This window comes from Tetranychus urticae, chromosome 2 (genome assembly GCF_039701765.1).
Source record: "Tetranychus urticae isolate SD_2017Ah chromosome 2, NJAU_TeUrti_SD_1.0, whole genome shotgun sequence".
Lineage (NCBI taxonomy): Eukaryota > Metazoa > Arthropoda > Arachnida > Trombidiformes > Tetranychidae > Tetranychus > Tetranychus urticae.
In genome coordinates, this window is record NC_142959.1 from 17253687 (window position 1) to 17274308 (window position 20622).

General features: G+C 31.5%; 2 protein-coding genes across 2 annotated transcripts; both read right to left on the reverse strand.

Annotated features, from left to right (window-relative positions):
• Positions 1 to 5156: 5156 nt before the first annotated feature.
• LOC149094030 (acetylcholinesterase-like) lies at positions 5157 to 13630 on the reverse strand. Its single transcript, XM_089268252.1, has 3 exons — positions 11116 to 13630; positions 10845 to 11026; positions 5157 to 5505 (listed from the first exon to the last, which is right to left on the reverse strand). Exons 1-3 carry the CDS (start codon positions 12879 to 12881, stop codon positions 5390 to 5392), a joined length of 2064 nt encoding a protein of 687 aa, XP_089124378.1. The 5' UTR covers positions 12882 to 13630; the 3' UTR covers positions 5157 to 5389.
• A 556-nt stretch (positions 13631 to 14186) lies between these two features.
• On the reverse strand, positions 14187 to 19326 carry LOC149094031 (uncharacterized). The gene is made up of 11 exons (XM_089268249.1): positions 18926 to 19326; positions 16654 to 16893; positions 16485 to 16590; positions 16150 to 16400; positions 15987 to 16077; positions 15832 to 15924; positions 15588 to 15753; positions 15308 to 15513; positions 15123 to 15243; positions 14648 to 15058; positions 14187 to 14568 (listed from the first exon to the last, which is right to left on the reverse strand). Exons 1-11 carry the CDS (start codon positions 19212 to 19214, stop codon positions 14437 to 14439), a joined length of 2106 nt encoding a protein of 701 aa, XP_089124375.1. The 5' UTR covers positions 19215 to 19326; the 3' UTR covers positions 14187 to 14436.
• Positions 19327 to 20622: the final 1296 nt, after the last annotated feature.

Here is a 20622-nt window from a genome sequence, read left to right on the forward strand (position 1 = left end):
CTAATGATGATATTAAAACCAGTCCAATGATACCAACAAGAAAAGCTCTAGAGAATGACAAAATAACCGAAATATATCAATCAATGATTTAATGTGTTTATATCAAAAATGGTTAAATCTTTATACTAACAATGACCACTTTTGAGATGCATTTGCCTTCGCCAATCTTTGAGTGAATGTTGATGGTCTTTGACAGCCATTGACCAAAACCCAATGTAAATTGTTACGCAATGAAAACGCAATGATAGTAAGGAGTTTGGTTGACCGGTAAAACTGATGCTTGGATCGTTAAACATTGACTGTAGTCTTCAAAATCCAAGTATGATGACTCAAAAAACTTTGAAGGTAAGTGACTCGATTATTGAGAGCAAACAAAAGATAAAGTTGAAGAAACACGAATAATTCAAGTACAGAACAGTAATATTTCGGTAATATTTATTTATATTTAGGTACCAAACATTAGATCCATCGTAAAGGTCCTAATAAGTGCTCGGAATGTACATAGAGGAAATTTTGCAGAGGAATTGGACATACAAAGAACTTAAGATCTTTGTTGAACTGATGCCGAAACTTTCTGATAGGTCTTTAAGCTATTATTAATAATTATATTGGGGTTTCAATACATTATTATGTTAAAACATTGGGTTTTGTTACTAAAAAGACACAAATAGCAACAATTGATGCTTTTATGCACAAATTGAAACAAGTTGACAAAACACTAAAAGTAAAATGGGCAAAAACGGGCAATGATTAACTTCTTGTGCATATAAACTCTGTTAGTTTGTAGGGAATTAAAAACTGAATGCATTAGTACGGTTCAAAAGCTTCTTCGATCTATATTCTTCGAGAAAATCGATTTCGAAGTTGAAACTTTGATCGCTGTTTGTACGATAACGGAAGCAGATTTTTCTATGAAACTTCATTGTACAGATGTTATTTTTGATGGTGAACCAGAAAATGGACTTAATTTAAGAAATAAAATATCACATTTTCTGCAAAACAGATAAGTTCGATTTTCACTTAAACCGAACTTTTTCAGTGACCGTGTAATTTAGAGATCTGAAACTTATGATTAATCCATAAAAATTAGTTGGTCACACCATGGACTGAACGATTTTTTCAATTCATCAACAGTTTTCTCGATTTTGGTCATTGACCGAAAAACTTTGAACCTCGATATTTCGAGAATGGTGACACCTAAAATCATCATTCTATGACCAAACAATACATATTAATATGGACTAAAACATCTTCAACTATTGTATTATTCAAGATCCGTCGAAATAAAGTTATAGTATTGCATTGCATATGTTGTCAAATTTAAAATTTATTCATAAAGTTAAATGGTTACTCAAACACAAATCATGTTTGTTGAAAGGATATTCATTATTGAAAAATTTGAGTTATACTACGTTATTTTGCATGATAAAATGTCTTGTTTAGCCATAGAATGATGATTTTAGGTGTCACCATTCTCGAAATATCGAGGTTCAAAGTTTTTCGGTCAATGACCAAAATCGAGAAAACTGTTGATGAATTGAAAAAATCGTTCAGTCCATGGTGTGACCAACTAATTTTTATGGATTAATCATAAGTTTCAGATCTCTAAATTACACGGTCACTGAAAAAGTTCGGTTTAAGTGAAAATCGAACTTATCTGTTTTGCAGAAAATGTGATATTTTATTTCTTAAATTAAGTCCATTTTCTGGTTCACCATCAAAAATAACATCTGTACAATGAAGTTTCATCAAAAAATCTGCTTCCGTTATCGTACAAACAGCGATCAAAGTTTCAACTTCGAAATCGATTTTCTCGAAGAATATAGATCGGAGAAGCTTTTGAACCGTACTAATGCATTCAGTTTTTAATTTCCTACAAACTAATAGACTTTAAATTTACAAGAAGTTAATTATTACCCATTTTTGCCCATTTTACTTTCAGTGTTTTGTCAACTTGTTTCAATTTGTGCATAAAAGCAACAATTGTTGCTATTTGTGTCTTTTTAGTAACAAAACCCAATGTTTTAACATAATAATGTATTGAAACCCCAATATAATTATTAATAATAGCTTTAAGACTTATCAGAAAGTTTCGGCATCAGTTCAACAAAGATCTTAAGTTCTTTGTATGTCCAATTCCTCTGCAAAATTTCCTCTATGTACATTCCGAGCACTTATTAGGACCTTTACGATTGATCCGATGTTTGTTACCTAAATCTAATTTCAACTTGAATTATATCAGACTTAAATTGAGACTTGAATAAAACTAGTTGCAATATGATCTCTTATTCATGCTTGGCCTCAGTTTCACCAGTCATACATTGCTACAAATTATGCCATTCCGAAATATTACTGTTCTGTACTTGAATTATTTGTGCTTATTTCAACTTGATCTTTTGTTTGCTCTCAATAACAGTATTGACCTCATCGAGTCACTTACCTTCAAAGTCATCATACTCGGACTTCGAAGGCTACAGTCAATGTTAAACGATTCAAGCAACTCATTACTGCTCAGCATTAGTTTTACCGGTGAACCAAACATTTTACCCATATTGGGTTTTAAGTTTTATGTTTTAAGTTTGGTAAGGTTTTCATTGCGTTACAATGCTACAATTCACATTGGATTTTTTTAACGACCTCTTGCTCACAGGATGATATTGATAACCTCATATCATCAGGTAACCAAAAACGAATAGAATATTATTCAAATACTTTCGACTACTTTTATTGGAAATTTGTATTTTCATTTGAAATTCTTTGTGAACAATTAGCCTTAAAAGCGCTAGAATTTACTCGGAAACTTGTAAATGATCGTCTGAATTTTCTCGTTTTGTGTTTTGGTAAAAAAGATTTGCACAATTTTGTTTATTTGTTTTAATTTATTTATTAATAATCAACGATTTAATTGCTTTTAAATAATAGAAGTAATAATAATAAATATCAACACAACCATCAATTCACTTGCTTAGTGATTACAATTTTGGCTTGAAATTGTTTTTTTACATGTTAAATGTTTTTGTTTTTGTTTCATTTATTTGCTGTTAACTTGCAATTCATTTTTTTATATTTTATTGTATTAAGAATGATAATCATATTAATTAATCAGTAATATTGAATATTAAAACATTAGACAATAGCATTATCGTTATAATTATTCATCAATAATCTTATCGAATTGAGTGCTTTCGAGCTTTTTTTGGTTTCATTTTAAAATTTTGCTTTTTTCACCAAATCAGTTTGATATTTTATTTTTTGTTAAATTTGTGAGTTAATTGTGCCTTTCTCTTTATGCTTGTGTTTTAGTTAATTAAGTTTTAATTAGGTTTGGAGGGAAATGGTCACAACCATGAATTACTTTCTGCTGTTGATAAACACCTCATTGAAATGGAAACATGATATGAATTTGCAGTGTAAGGTCATTACTATTGAAATTATTGCAAGATTAACAAATTCACTTATATTCACATACTTTAAGCTCAGTTAATTATTTATCCACATAATAATCTAGAATCAAGTCTGAATTTAAATTGTCTAAATCAAATCAAAAAGACTGTCTAATAAAATGAACAAATGGAGTAAATTAACAAAAATTGACTGACTTGGCGCAAATCATGAGACTTGACTAGTTAATAGTGGTTAGGTAATTGTGATTAGGCTTTTCTTTTGGTTTATAAATTGTTGCATTGATTGCTAACTTGCTAAATTAGTGCTTTAAAATAAAGATTTTCAAATTGTTTAGTCTTTTTGCATTCGCTGTAACCTTTTGGTAAAGTAAAGCAACCAAAACATTGCTCAGTGTTGATCAAAAGGAAATGTAAGACTTCAATTTATCTAACAAGCTAACTTAAATCTGGTTAATTGTGATGATCAAGTTAACAAATGTTGATAATGTTAGCAACATTGAAAAGAAGTTGATGAAGAAGAAGAAAATTAAGATGATAACAACAATTTGGATTCCATTTTTGCTGTAAGTAGTTCGTATCGACCAATAATAATTATATATATGCATATATATACATATATAATGACACAACCTTGATTCAAATGATGAAGATGCTGATATGGTGATAATGATTATTGAGTATGAGAATGAGATGATGAGCGATGCTAATGTTGTTAGCATTTTTACCTTCCTTGGTTATTGGATTAAACTGGGAATTGGCGAAAATTTGTGTTTACAGATCTTTTCCCTTTCTGAATGGTGTTCTGGATTCACGAATAAATTGAGTAAATTTTTGCTCTTCAAATATTCCAATCTAAATTTGTAAAAGATCACGAGATGAATATTTCCCTGTTTTTCGAGTTTTGTTACCAAGAAATTGCCTTTACACACAATTTTACCATCATGATGTGGGTTACTTTCTTCAACCAGATTATATAATTATAAGAGTGATGATTATGAGGATGAAGAAGACCATGAAGATGATGGAGTTGATGAAGTTGATGATGAAAATGATGAGACACAACCTTATTTTCGTTATCAGATGAATATGTTTGCGTGGATAGGAAAGCTTCCCATTATTTGTATTATATAATATATTTATTTTGTTTTTTCCGCTGCCTATTGAATCTTCCAATGTAGAGTTGATATTTTTCCCTGTGCTTTGGGTGGAGATTGAGAGAGAGCAAGATGAAGATGAAGAACACGATGGTGAAGGTAATGATGATGGATAAGAACATTTCAAAATAGTAATGTTAAGAGGAGAGAAATGTTATCAAATCAAGAGACAATTCCCATTTCTTGATTTGCTTTCTTTCATTTCTTCTTGGCGTACTTTTCTTCCTGTCGCAGGAATGTTTCAATGTTTCAAGAATAAACCAAATTCGAAAACCAGAAAATTCGATCCTCAGTTGATAGCCAACCTTCATCAAGCTGCTATGTGTCGATGAACAATTAGGCCTTCAATAAATCTGGTTCTTCTCTTTACTGGTAATCCATTCCTTGACTGATGTTTCCTTTGATTTGGTTATCTTGTGTGATCATCTTATCCGAAAATCATCTAGAGATTGACAATTCCTAATTGAATTTCTCATCAACCATCCAGAAACATGTTTCCATCTCCTCTTTACACATGATTATTGAAAGTTTAACCGTTGATTAGTGGTATAGTTATTGTGATATATTGATATTATTAATAAATTGCTAGGCACTATAGTGTGAGTGATTTGATTATTAATATTATTGTTGAGATTATTTTTGCTTGTATTGGGATTTGTGTAACTTTTTGTTTCTCTTTCCATTCCTTTTATGCTCATGTTCAGTTGATCGATACAAAATGTCCAAAATGTCCAATTTATGGTTATTTGCTTTACTTTCATCATCTTGTCATCGGTTTTAATTCTTGCAAAAAAAATGTTGATATTCCTTTCCAATGGGTTAAACCAATGATTACCTTAAGCTAGGTAAGAAGCACATGATTAATGAAATCAATGAAATGGCAAGGCTCCAATTTGATGATCCAATTTGATTTGAATGACTAGTACAAGTTGAATTATGACGGTTTTCTGGAATTCAATTAAAAAGAACAAGAAAATTTGTATTTAGTATGATAATATGAAACAGGTAAAAAGAAGAGAATATGATAATTTTTTTGGGTAAAAATCTGAAGATGGTTCAGTTATACAAACAATGAAGCCTTTACAATTATAACTTAAAACATATTTATTCTGCTTTTTAAAGATTGGATGAAACTTGAAACAAAATCTGAAAGGCAAAAAGTAAGTTCTGTTTACAAAGAGTTTAATCAAGTTGGCTGGTGAGAAGATAAATGAAGATGAAAATGTTCAAGATTCGGGTTCAATAATTGATAAAGTAAATATTGGTTACAGGCAAAGGTAAAAGGGTTGGCAAAGTGATTAATATTATGAGCATACAAAAGCACAAATGAAGGTAAAATGGTTAAATGTTGAACCAAAATTAAACCAGTGAATGTCCAGTTTGGGTTCACAATTTTATCCAATAAAGAAACGGTCAAAGCAAATAATTAAATGAAAAGTGACAATCAATTGTAACATTTCACCTGAAAATGTATCAACTTGTTGTCAACTAATGTTGACAAAATAAGTGAACCTAAAAGCATTTGACATTTTCTGAAGGATTTACTGATTAATATCAAACAATTTAATCATTCAATTTTCAGTTCAAATCAATTTTAAATATAAAAAGCCCATTTTCAAGCTCAAAGTTTACACAGAAAATGAGATTCATTTGAAGACATTTTTTTAGCAGAATTCAAAGTCAACAGAAAAAAATATCAGCCTTTCAATGGAAGTTTCTATTCACCAAACAGAATCAAATGAAAAGATTAATTGTTAAGCTAAACAATGATTCAATGAATTGATGAGATTTAGCTTTTTTCAAATTTAACATAAAATGAACCAGAAAATGGGAAACACTTTTGGGTTTACCTAAAAGTATTGATTATTTCCTAGACACTAGGCCTTACAGATTTGCTGTTGTATTACAATTTGTAATCCTTGAGAGAAATTAATAAATCAGAGAATCTGAATTGAGGAAAATTGGGTGAAAACATTTAGAATGATTAAGACCATTAATGACAATAAAAACGATAATCTTGGATGCAATATCATTCAAGTGTTGCTGACAAATCATTTCATGTTTCAATTGAAACAATTTATTTTTATTATTTACTTGACTGATTTTTCAACTTGAACAGTTGAAGTAAATTTTTACAACAGTTACATGTAACTGGTTATATAAATTGAATAAATTTATTTTAATATTATTATCGTTTTTACCTTCAATCCTAATTTGTTATCACATGAGTTACCAAAGGCGAAAATGAAATTTGAAAAAAGTTGCTTTTCTCAGTCAAAATCTGCTGGAAAATATTCATTTTTGTGAAGAAGAAAAAAAATGATAACATTTTTGATTCAATCTCTCATTATTACAGTTGTTCACCTTTAAGCAAACTTGAAATTATTCAAAATTGATTTGTAATAACATGAACAACAAAGCATGAACCTTTGATTCATTTTCATTATGAATAAACATGGCTAAACTTGATGATTGCTGAAAATCCTTCTCTTTCCTTATTCAATCTCATTTCAAATAGTTCAGAGTTTCATCTTATTTACCTTTTCCATTTCAACTCTTTGCCCAACATTTTTATTGATTATTTGAAAATTTTCTCCCTTTCCAAGAGTAAAGAGAACATGCTTTTTCAGGCGATTTTATCCTGAAATTTCCTGATTAACCAAAATTAAATTAGCAAATGTTATTACATTGAAAATTTATGAATGCAAAAACAAACAAAAAACTTGGTTTAACCAGAAAATTTCAATATCAACTTTACAGTTTCATTAATTATTGATTCTCATAGATTTTGGGTTTACTCTGAAAATGAAACAAAATTGAGAATCAAGAAAATTGTTGGAAACAAGATTACTTGATATTGAATAATCTCAAGATAGACTTCCATGTCAATGTCAACCCGAATTAGCAATTGATTGATTAAATTTTCACCAATCTACAAATTGATTGGCACAATGAAAGTTGCTTTAAAAAGTGAAGGGGAAACAAATGGTTGAGTTGATTAACCAGGAAAAACAGAGAAATATAAAAACTAACAATAATGTGAAATGTCAAAATGAATTAGATGTAATTTGATGAGATAAAATGAAAAGGAACAAAAAAAATACATGAAAAGAAGAAGAAGAAAAAAGTTGATTTTGTTTTCATTTTCACCAGGAATCTTATTCCCAGCATTTTTACATTCAACTCATGAATTAAACTAAACAGAGTTACTGTTGAATAATTGACAATCTAAATAATTGCAATCAATCTTAAAGCCTTCAAAAAAATAACAACACAACAATAGAAGCGACTATCAAGTGAAACCAAGAACAGTATTAATATAAAGAGTTTACAAGACACTTTATTATGGGTTAAAATAAAGTTACAATTATAAATGATGCTGATACTGCTTTGATCATCATCATGATGACGGTTGAAGTTGGCAAAAATAAATAGCAAAACAAAACACAAAACAAGTCTCAGAATTGCAGTATTTATGTGTGTACATCTTTCCTCATTTATCTATCTATTCATCTTGTGTGACATTCATCCAGAGATGGAGAGAAAAATGATAAAAGAATGAGATGAACAAGAAGAAGAGGAGAAAAGATAAATAAGGTAAGAGAAGATAAAGTCCTGAGGTAAAATCGATTCCAAGTCGAATCTTGTCTCTCAGGGATTCCAAGCACGAATGGTAAGGAAATGAAAGATAAATAATATGAAAAGACAGAGAAGCAAAATGATGATCAAGAGGGAAAAGATGAGGATGAAGAGGAGGACAAAAAGACAATTTTTTCTTCTTCTTTTTCAGAGTTTTTGTTGTTTCTTTACTCTGTTTTTTTTTTGTGTTCAGGGTTGAGCTTTCAAAGCTGAACAAAGTATCATTGAAAGATTCCTATTCTTAAGTAACTGATTCTTAAGATTTGGACTGATATTTTGATATTGATAATGTTATTGTTGTTCATTATGATCGCTTGTAACTTTAGGGTTAACCTGTAACAGTAAAATGGTCAATTAGATAATTTTTGCTCAAGGAAAAAAACATTTTGTTTCATTTTTACGTTTCATGTTTAACTTTAAACTTTAATCATTAATTTAAAATCAACATTTTATTGATTTTTTTGGACAAAATTTTGTCTTTTGTTTTAACGATCTTTTCAAATGTCATTTTGGGTTGATTTCAATGTTTTACCGACTCGAGTAATCTGTAATTGTAATACAATGATTTGTATTTTAACCATTAATTGTTGTCTTGGATCAATATTTTTTGGCTCAAGTGTGAATGGTTGGCAAATGGTGAGATACATTAATACAATCATTAAATGGTAAAGGTAAAAGTGATCATAAAAAGGAGAAAGGTTGATGATAGAGAAAAGGTTGAAATTGAAATATAATCAATGGAGCAAATAATGATGAATATTGATTGGATTGGATCAATTGTCTGATCATTGGATTGACTGATTTGTTAGGTGTAATGAAATGGATAATGAAAGGGAGAAGAGTTTCAATGAGAATTGCAATGTTATAATAATGATATTAATTTGAATAGAGAAGTGAATTACATTGTATAATGATTAACATGAACAATGAATATTAAATCCTATTTATAAAGGCTTAACTAATCTGATCAAGAAGAGTAAAATTAAGGATAAGAGGATGAATGGTGAAAGCAAGATGATGGGATGAAGGAGGAAAATAGTTTATCCTTTCATTTAATTGTCAAAAAAAGGTTCTCATTCAGTTCTGGGGAAAGGATTAAATTGAGTACTTATCAGGTTATCATTAATTATATTTGTTCACTCATGATTTGTAATGGAATAACGAAGAAAAATTTTACTCCATATTATGACGGAGTAATTCAATTGATTGTTGATTGAGTTTTTGTCACAAAATCTCATTAAGTTGCAGTTGAGAGTGGAAAGATAATTAAACTGATTCTCATCTTTTGCATGATCAAACAATTCAAATGAATAGTTAATTAACAAGATAATGGTAAACAATTTGATTACAATTTTTTGGCTTATTTCAATATTTTCAATTGAAACTTGCAAAGGCAAACCCAATAGACTTTTTAGATTGAAAAAAGTATCTTTTGGGTTAATCCAAGGTAAAAGAGTTTTTGGGTTCACTTTGCTTCTTTTAACAAGGTTTTGTAAAGGTAACCAGAACTTTTCAGGATAGGATTTGATAGCAATAGATCCCATGAGAAGTGTCATTAGTGTGACCAGACAAGATGGAGAAGATGGTAAAATTTTGTTGGTCAGTTGATAGGTTTGTGTTAGCTGTTGGTGAGATGGTCAAGGGATGCAAGGATAACATCATCTGGAGTAAGAGTAGAAGAGTAATAGAGAAATCAAAGTTTCTCTCTTCTTCAAAGTTCAGTTCAATTGGATGAGATAAAGTTTCATTTGGATTTATAGACAAGTAAAAATAAGTTAAACAACAATAATGATGATTGTAATGATGTTGGTAATAAAGGTTGGGTTGCATGAGATTTGCTATAAAATGGTCAATCATTAGCCCTAGTTGACCAGATTTTTTTGTTAGACTTGAATCTCACGGAGAAATGAGCAAAATTTTGCAGCTAATGGAGAGACTTTAATTTGATCCATTTCCAATTTTCATCGTAAATTGTTCCTAAACAATTGACTAAATTGCTAAATTTAGGTTCACTAAATGTTTATTGTTACAGAGTTATTGGTTTGGGTACAAACTTTGTACCAAAAAACACGAATGGTTCCCTGGTAATTGAAAATTAAACCATGGTAATTCAATTGTTAGATAAATAAACAGAGCAATGTTTATACTTGGATATGTAAATCATTGCGCCTCTCTGAATAAATAATGATTGGAAAGTAAAAAACAAGGTAAAAACCTGAAAATTGCAATATTGACAAGCAAAGGCAATAAATATTAACTACTAATAAGGATTTCATGTTATTTCATTATAAGATATCGTGCAGAAATGTCTAACAATTAAATTCATTTTTTATGTGTTTTTTTTGGGTAAAACATGAAAAATATTTTATGACATTTTTGCAGGTTTATGAAAGAAAAAATAATTACCAAGAAAATTGACAAAACCCATTTCTTACGTTTTACTAGTTTACATCAACTCAGTATGCTAGAAACATGATTCAGGTAATTAATGATAATTCTCATTAAGCTATAATAGGTTCATGAATAAAAAACCATTTTCTTCTTCAACATGAATATGAACCAATGGACACACAAATCATGCTTCTTAGCATATTATGTTTATGAATAATTATTTAGGAAAATGGGTTTCTATTTAAAATTTACTTACCAAGAGCATTGATAAGTTTGGGTAAAAAGTTTTTCCAAAAGGCACATTGTTTTGCCCTGAGACCTCGTCCAATTGATGAATCGTTGGTTGAAATGACAAGATATTCTTTCTCATGAGCAGTGTACTCAGGCCACACGATTGATTCCGTATCATCACCATCGGGAAATTGTTTATTTGGATTGCTAGAAGATTTTTTAATGGAAAGCAAAAATATTAGATCAACAAATGAAAAAGTGAATGTTGAAAGGTTGACTAAGAATTGATTGATTACCCGGTTCTGGCAAAATTGGCCCAATATCTCATTATCCGTTTACTTAATTGAACTTCTGCAGGCGTATAACCATGAACTGGATCTAATGGTTCACCAAGAACAAATTTGATCTCCTCACCATGAATAACTCCCATCCAGGAAGGCCAAAAACTTTTTGATGATCGATGGGTAAAATGGTAGGTCCAAACATCATTACCATAAAGAGCATAACGATATGACATTTCATTAACTGGACAAGTAAAATGGTAATCACCAACAAATTTATCAGTTGCTTCACGATTCTCAATTTGATCATCTGGATTAATCCAATGTGTATACTCTTGGATAACTGCTTCTTGGGCTAAAGGACTCAGATGGGGATAAATGATCCGGATCAAGGATTGAAATTCACTGCGCGAAATATAAATGCCTTCACTTAAATTAAATATGTGCGGTGAATGGTAAACAAGCCAATAGGTTCCCTCATCACGATTGCTTCCAGTCAAAATAGGTGTGTGTTTAAAATTTTTGGTTCGCAGGGAAACCTCGGGATCTTCATCGAGAAAGGATCCATCCACAATGGGTATAAAGGCAAACTCAACCACACCGGTTGTTGTCTCTTCCTGGGCAACCAATTCAGAGGCAGGTATAGATTGCATACATTCAATAATGGCATGTACAGAGCGAGTCGAGGTTGACCCACAGCCAACTGCTTGGGCAAGTGCAAGGCTCCGTTGATAGGCTTTTTTTCGATCAGAGATGGCCCATGGACAGGTTGCTGAGCCTGATTGTAAAATGGCTTGGCTGAAAACGTTGCGTGACAGAGGTGAAAGCAAGTGAAGAGCTGCTGAAACGGCACCAGCTGATTCACCGAAAATGGTTATGTTTGCCGGATTACCACCAAAGGCAGCTATATTTTCACGGATCCATTCCATGGCCATTAACTGGTCAAAAAGTCCAGCATTACCGGGAGCATCGGAGGTGTCAAAAAAAATAAACCCAAGAGAGGCAACACGATAGTTAATGGAGACAAAAATGATTGACTCTTCGCCAGCCAAAACTGAACCATCGTAAAAGTCAAGTGACGAGCTTCCAGACCAAAAGCCTCCTCCATAGATCCATAATAAAACGGCTGCTGATTTGGGACGAGGTCGAGGTACCCAAATGTTTACTGATAGGCAATCCTCGTCAAGGGGAACATTTGGATTCCATTCGGTGGCACCCATAAAGTTACCAAAAAAGGTATCATTGACTTGGTAACATGCACCTGAAAATGAGGTTGCATTGAATATTCCTTGCCATGAATCGATGGGCTTAGGATGGCGAAAGCGAAACTTTCCAGTCGGTGGTTTTGCATAACGGATACCCAAAAAAGCATCAACTGGTTTACCGGTGGGTGAAACAACTGATCGACCACGAACATAACCTTTTTTTGTCAACACAACTAATGGATCGTTATGGTGATGGTGATGATGGTGCTCTGAGTTAAAGGAGGATGAAGATGAAGGTCCATCGGCATACAATGAATTTATCTCAGAGTGAGGTAAGGCGGAGGAGAAAACATTGGCTGAAGATTGAAATAAAAGTATTACTACAATTGGAACCAGTAAATGATTCCAAAGGGTTTTCACAGTAAACACAGTAACTGACTTAAGGATCGAGTTGGTTATGCTCTTGATTACATTATTATTACTATTACATCGACTATTGGTGTATTGATGGTGGGTTAAAGTTGTCACAATTACATTATTAAAGTGATTAATGTTGTGGTTAAACATTGGTACCATTATTTAACAATGATACTAATAACCTATGAAACGTGAGTGAATACAAAACAAAGGAAAGCTCGAGTGATAGAGGGAAAAAAATGAACACAATTTACCAAAAAAGAAGCTCAGAATTGTAGAAAAAGGATTAAAGCAGGAATCAGGTGGATGATGATGATGATGATTCCAATGGTGCAAATAAATAATGACGTTGATTTTCAACAATTAGAGATGAAAATAATCGGCAGTAAATAAAAACAATGTAAACAATGGTAATCACAATGGAAAGCAAAGCAAACTGGTCTTGTTGTTGTTGACACTTTTGCCTTCTCCCTTTTGATTATTTGATTTAACCATTGGATTATGTTGAATTGTAAATTGAATGAACAATAATAACAATAATCATTTCTCTCTTGCTATTTCACTTTTAAATTGTAATTATTAAAAGTAACTAAAATAATAATGAAAATAAAATTGGGTTGAAATTAACTAACAAAACAATGCACACAACAGGATCCTGGTATTGGATGTAATTTTGGCTTGTTTGTTGTGTTATATCAAGTCTTTTCTTCTTTCCCTTCATTACATTTGGAGAAACATATTAGAACCTTCAAACTCACATAGGAATGAAAGATGATGATGATGATGATGATGAAGACGAGAAAGGAAGAGAACACTTTTGATTACAATTGAGCACAATTGAGAGTTTCTTTACCTTCCAGGTTCCAGATTTGCTTCTTTTAAATCAACCATGCGCCTAACTCGAGAATGAAGGAAATCTCAACTTACTCAAATTATTCAATGCATTAGGAAAATCGATTTTATGGTCGATTTAAAAACCGTTCTAAATCATCAAAACTATCAAAATATCGGGAAAATTGGCCAAATTAATTCAATACCGACATAAACATTGACTAAATCCAGCAACTAAATTATTAAGCGTCAAAATGTAAGAAAATTCAAGAATCAAAAATTGAACATACATTGAAATGAGTAAAAGTGACAAAATGAAAATTGTAACACTTAAAACAATATTAATGTAGCAATAAAGCAAATTTTGAAGACTGAATTTTTGTCATTCGCTTTATTAACTTTACTCAAGTTTATTGAAATTAGATGAACGGTCGACAATTCTGGTTGACATTTTAACAAGAGAGGGAAGATACGCATTAGGCACTGATAGACGTTAAGCGTGGTGACATAATTTGCACGTTAGTGGACTAGTTACAGATTTTATCCTAAAACGAGCGACGTTTATGATCAATCCGATCACATAATTAAAAGATAGATTCAGTGAAGCTTAAGAATCCAGAAAGAGAGTTGGAATTATTAAAATAAATATTTGACACTTTAATTAGCCTTAAATATTACAAAATTAATATCATCGAATAGTTTGACAATTTAAATCTCTTTACAAAATCAAGCGAGAGATCTTCCAGCGCAAAAAATGATAACGCATCACGATGGAAGTGGCATGACAGATGTTGATGTATTTGATTAACTGGACTTCGGTGTACAAAATTTTGACTCTTTTAGGAGCTGGTTTCTTCTTGAAATACAAAATAAATGGTTAAATCTACTCGAATTTACCAAATTTTTTCAATTTGAAAGATCCAACAATGTTTTCAAAAGGTCCTATTACAAAATAGTGAAATATTAAACCAGCAAGATATGCAAAGATAATCAAACATATTGAATCAGCGAGGAACTGTGAATGAAAACAATGAGAAAGGCATTAATCAAAATTGGTTTGAACATGAAAATCAAGATGAATATGGTGCACTTACGCTATAATCAAAAACGATCTTCGATTTACCAGAGAAGTACCAAAGAAAAAGAATGTAATGGACGAAAAAGGTTGCTCTTGATGCTGCATAAAACATCTTGTATTTGGTTGATGGTGTTCTGTCATTCAAATTCTTGGATTGACCATTTTCCTTTGGTCCATTAATACTATTATCATTAGCATCAAGCTTTTTATCATCGTATAGTATATTTGCCATCACTGTATAAGCTTGTGTACGCACTGAAAAGGCAATCCAAGCAAATCCAAGTGTGCATATTATTTTACAGGTTAAAGCGTGGATTGCGTACCATAAACGATTTCCTTCGAGTCTCCAAACATTCCAAATTCCTGGTGAATATGATTGTAAAATGACTAGTGTGGTCAGAATGATTGTTATGAGTCGTTCAGCTCTCTGTTTAAGATAGACATAAAGATCATGAGTTAGACTGTTGCATGTAAGTACTGTCAAGACTCACCTCGGAGATGACTATCATTGGATTTTGTATGAGATAAAATGTAACTAGCAAGCTGAATGAATAGGTAAATATATGTGCTTCGGTACGAGTATAACTGCGAATTAAGAAGGTTTCAACTTGCCTGAAACAGAAAAATTGATTTAATTAAAAATTTGTTTAGTGCCAAAATATTGGGTTATACTCACGAGAAATGTTCATTAGAGTAACCGGCTAATCTGTAAACAATGTTATTTGAATAAAAAATCCAAAATATTGAGACCAAACCAATTAGAACAGCGATAATATTAACAATCACTCCTATTTTTGGCCTTGTTTTGTACAAATAGACAATCCCTAGCGCCATAATGAATAGATGAAATTCAACCGCCATTGACCAGAAATAGCAGAAACACTGTTAGACAGAGACAAATAATGATTTGTATTAGATCACATTCTGAATTTGAAACTGAGAATCGCATTAAATACCATATCATAAACGTTCTGGTAATTGTTGATATGCAGCAATAGAGTCCAAAAGTTATTGCTACAAACATTTGATCGCCATTCGGTGTGAAGTGCATAAATAGGACCAGAACCAAATAATGGTAAAACAATTTTCATCGCCACAGCAACCATCAAAACTGGCCAATATCTAAATTATCCATTGAAAGAAGGAGATTGTCAATTATTTTTGATATTTGCATTTCAGTTAGGTACGGAAGTTACTCACAAAACTAATCGTTTGATTAACAATTTAACGTAAGTTGAAAATGATGTTTCGGGTTTTATTGTTGCCCATAGCTGTAACCCAATGGCTGATCCTCTGTTGCAAAAAAAGTTATTATTTAGCTGGATATTAATAGTTGAAAATTAGACAAAATTTACCCGACATAAATCATGCCACTGTAAATCCAATCACTATTAACTGGTTGGAAGCCCCATCCACTTGCATAGTAAGTTATTGTATCCAAACTTTCTGTAAACATTAAGAAAATATGAGAATCATGTAACACTTCAAAAGTGAATTTCAGTAAAAGCGCAAATTTACCTGCCATGTAGATTAATTTTGACATGGGAATCAAACCAAAGTAATGAATAAGCAAGAATATGAAAGAAATCAAAATACGCATTTGATCAATTATGAAGATTCTCGCTTTTTTATGGCCATTGACCAAATTTGTATGAGTTTCTTGAAGAGCGAAATACTGCAACCAGAGGCAATTGAATGTAAAATATAACCCAAAATGATGTACTAATGATGATATCAAAACCAGTCCAATGATCACAACAAGAAAAGCTCTAGAGAATGACAAAATATCCGAAATATATCAATCAATTGTTTTATGTGTTTATAGTCAAAAATAGGCGAATCTTTATACTAACAATGACCACTTTTGAGATGCATTTGCTTTCGCCAATCTTTGAGTGAATGTTGATGGTCTTTGACAGCCATGGAAGTAAACCTTTTCCCAACCAATTGGTTTCATAACTATCAAAAACAATTTGCAAATGAATAGTCGGTTTATAAATACAAAGGTTCATTTTTGTTTACCTGAAGTTATAAGGTTATCAACATCATCCTGTGAGCATGAGGTCGGAAGGCAAAACCCGATGTGAATGGTTGCATTGTAACGCAACGAAAACCAATGTGGGTAAAGAGTTTGGTTGACTGGTAAAACTGATGCTGAGCAATAATGAGTTTCTTGAATCGTTAAACATTGACTGTAGCCTTCGAAATCCGAGTATGACGATTCAAAAAACTTTGAAGGTAAGTGACTCGATGAGGTTAATACTGTTGATTAGTATTGAGAACAAACGATAGATCAAGTTAAAGATTAAACACAAATAATTCAAGTACAGAACAGTAATATTTCGAAATGGCATAATTTTTAGCAATCGATAGTCAATGTATGACTGGTGAAACTGAGGCCAAGCATGAATTAGAGATCATATTGCAAGTAGTTTTATTCAAGTCTAAATTTAAGTCTGATACAAGTTGTAATCAACTTTAGGTACCAAACATTAGATCCATTGTGAAAGGTCCTAAGAAGTAGTACTTGGATTCAGCATAAAGGGAATTTTTGCAAAGGAAATCGACTTTTAAAGGGCTTAAGATCTTTGCTGAACTGATGCCGAAACTTTCTTAAAGGTCTTTAAGCTATTATTAATTATTTTATTTGAGTCTGAATACATTATTATGTTAAAACATTGGGTTTTGTTACTAAAAAGACACAAATAACAGTTAGCAACAATTGTTGCTTTTATGCACAAATTGAAACAAGTTGAGCAAACGCTAAAAGTAAAATGGGCAAAAACGGGCAATAATTAACTTCATGCAAATTTAAATTCTGTTAGTTTGTAGGGAATTAAAAACTGAATCCATTAGTACAGATCAAAAGCTTCTCTGATCTATATTCTTCGAGAAAATCGAGTTCAAAGTTGAAACTTTGATCGCTGTTTGTACGATAACGGAAGCAGATTTTTCTATGAAACTTCATTGAACAGATGTTATTTTTGATGGTGAACCAGATAATGGACCTATTTTGAGAAATAAAATATCTCATTTTCTGTAAAACAGATAAGTTCGATTTTCACTTAAACCGAACTTTTTTTGTGACCGTGTAATTGAGAGATCTGAAACTTGTCATTCATCCATAAAAATTAGTTAGTCACACCATGGACAAAACGATTTTTTCAATTCGTTAATAGTTCTCTCGATTTTGGCCATTGACCGGAAAACTTTGAACCTCGATATTTCGAGAATGATGACATCTACAATCATCATTCTATGATCAAACAATACATATTAGTATGGACTAAAACATATTAAACTATTGTATTATTCAAGATCCGTCGAAAGAAAGTTATAGTATTGCATTGCATTTGTTGTCAACTTGAAAATTTATTCGTAAAGTTAAATAGTTACTCAAACACAAATCTTGTCTGTTGAAAGAATATTAATTATTGAAAAATTTGAGTTATATTATATTATTTTGCATGATAAAATGTATTGTTTGGTCATAGAATGATGATTGTAGGTGTCATCATTCTCGAAATATCGAGGTTCAAAGTTTTCCGGTCAATGACCAAAATCGAGAGAACTATTAACGAATTGAAAAAATCGTTCAGTCCATCGTTTGACCAACTAATTTTTATAGATGAATCATAAGTTTCAGATCTCTAAATTACACGGTCACAAAAAAAGTTCGGTTTAAGTGAAAATCGAACTTATCTGTTTTACAGAAAATGTGATATTTTGTTTCTAAAAATAAGTTCATTTTCTGGTTCACCATCAAAAATAACATCTGCACAATGAAGTTTCATCAAAAAATCTGCTTCCGTTATCGTACAAACAGCGATCAAAGTTTCAACTTTGAACTCGATTTTCTCGAAGAATATAGATCGGAAAAGCTTTTGAACCGTACTAATGGATTCAGTTTTTAATTCCCTACAAACTAATAGAGTTTAAATTTACAATAAGTTAATTATTACCCGTTTTTGCCCATTTTACTTTCAGTGTTTTGTCAACTTGTTTCAATTTGTGCATAAAAGCAACAATTGTTGCTATTTGTGTCTTTTTAGTAACAAAACCCAATGTTTTAACATAATAATGTATTAAGACCTAAATAAAATTATTAATAATAGCTTAAAGACCTTTAAGAAAGTTTCGGCATCAGTTCAGCAAAGATCTTAAGTCCAGTTTATCCATTGAACGTTCAATTCCACTAAAAAATTCCTTTATTCCGAGTCCTTTTTAGGAACCTTTACAATGTTTGGTGCCTAAATTTGATTTCAACTCAAATTAAGATGATATTCAAACTTACTTGTTAAAGCTTCCTGGTCATCTTGATCAATCAATTCACTGTATAAATTAAGTTTATGTTCACATTGAGACGACAAATTTATTGATTTATGTTGGTTTGTTTTGATGTAGTCCCAAAATGCTCCAGCAAAACCAACCTTAAGCAAAGTACCTTGGTTAGCATGGAAAGGTTTGGTTGAAGATATTTGGTCATCTACATAAAACTGGTCACTTTTACTCAAATTCACTAAACAAACAGAAATAAAGAGAATCGAAACAATTGAAGGACTAAGTTTCAGACTAATGTTCATGATTTGTTGAAACTATTAGGTGTCAAACAGTGAAAGGTTGAAACTCACACAGATAAACATACAAAAACTCCTGATTTCATTAAGCTCAATGCACTAAATATTGAAATTGCAAACCTTTAGTTACAATGTTGTAAGTAAGTGAGCCAGGGAGAGCAAGGATGAAGATGATCAACCTTTAAATCAAGTTTTACGATTTCCAAATAAACTGGCTTTTCCATGTTGACTATTCCTAGTTCAACTTGTTTCACGTAAAAATTCAATGGGTTACCAATGATTTCATTTCAACATTAAACCTGGTTATTTTATTTTCTGAGTGGCGCTTCGGTTTACTCAGTTTGGGTAAATTTTCATTCGAAGAAGCAAAAATCCAATTCAATTCAAGCTTCAAGGACAATTAATAATATGCTTCAGGCAATTGCTTGGACCAAATATAAATAACTAAGCTCTTGCCATTGACATTTATCGCTGTTAATATTGAGAACTTGTTTTTCCCATTGAGGCAAATGGAAGTCTCATTTCGATGATCTTGAACTAATTACTAACTGACTATTTACTTCTCGATTCTGGAATAAAATTACCTGTTTTATATCAGGAAAAATGAATTTATTGCTCAAAGCAGATTTTCATGATTAGTTGAGAAAAGATTTCATTGAGTCAGCTATTGAAAAGCCCGCTAAAAGTACTCGAGAAAATAGCCATAGAGGGCGATGCGTTTGTTTTGTTGTGAATCCCAACAAACGTGGTTTTATTGATTTGGTTTAAATATTTTTGAAACGTGTTTTTTGTTTTCTTGTATTTTTGTGATTATTTGATTCTGTTAATTTATTTTAGTTGCCATTAATTTACACTACAATTCTCGATTGTTTTTGTTTATCATCTTTGGTATCAAATGATGGAAACTTATGTGGAGCGCACAAAAATAGATGAAGTGGTTCGAGTCTTCAAAAATTATGCCGCTAAATCAGTTGAAAAGGTTAAGGAAAATAGTTTAAATGAAACTAATGTTAAAAAGAAGAAAATTAATTTGCTTTCCGTTGAAGAACAAGAGGATAAATTCTTGCAGCTCGCTGGATTCTCGATGGATGATAAAATGCATTTACAAATTACTTTAAAAGTTCCACCGACAAATATGACTACATATATTCATAATTTTCGACCTGTGCCTCATCCATTTCATGATCTGGTTGATGCGACAATTTGTTTGATTGTTATTGATAAAAGCCACCAGCCTTTAAAGGACAGAGAGCTAGATTTACGTTTGACTCGAGATTTTTACACACAAAAGCTGTTGACTGCTGGAGTTGATGAAGATTTAGTAAAACATCGACTGTTCATCTTGCCTATGCGAGAATTGTTGACTGAATATCGATTACCTCAAATGAAGCGACGCTTGGCTACATCATATGAT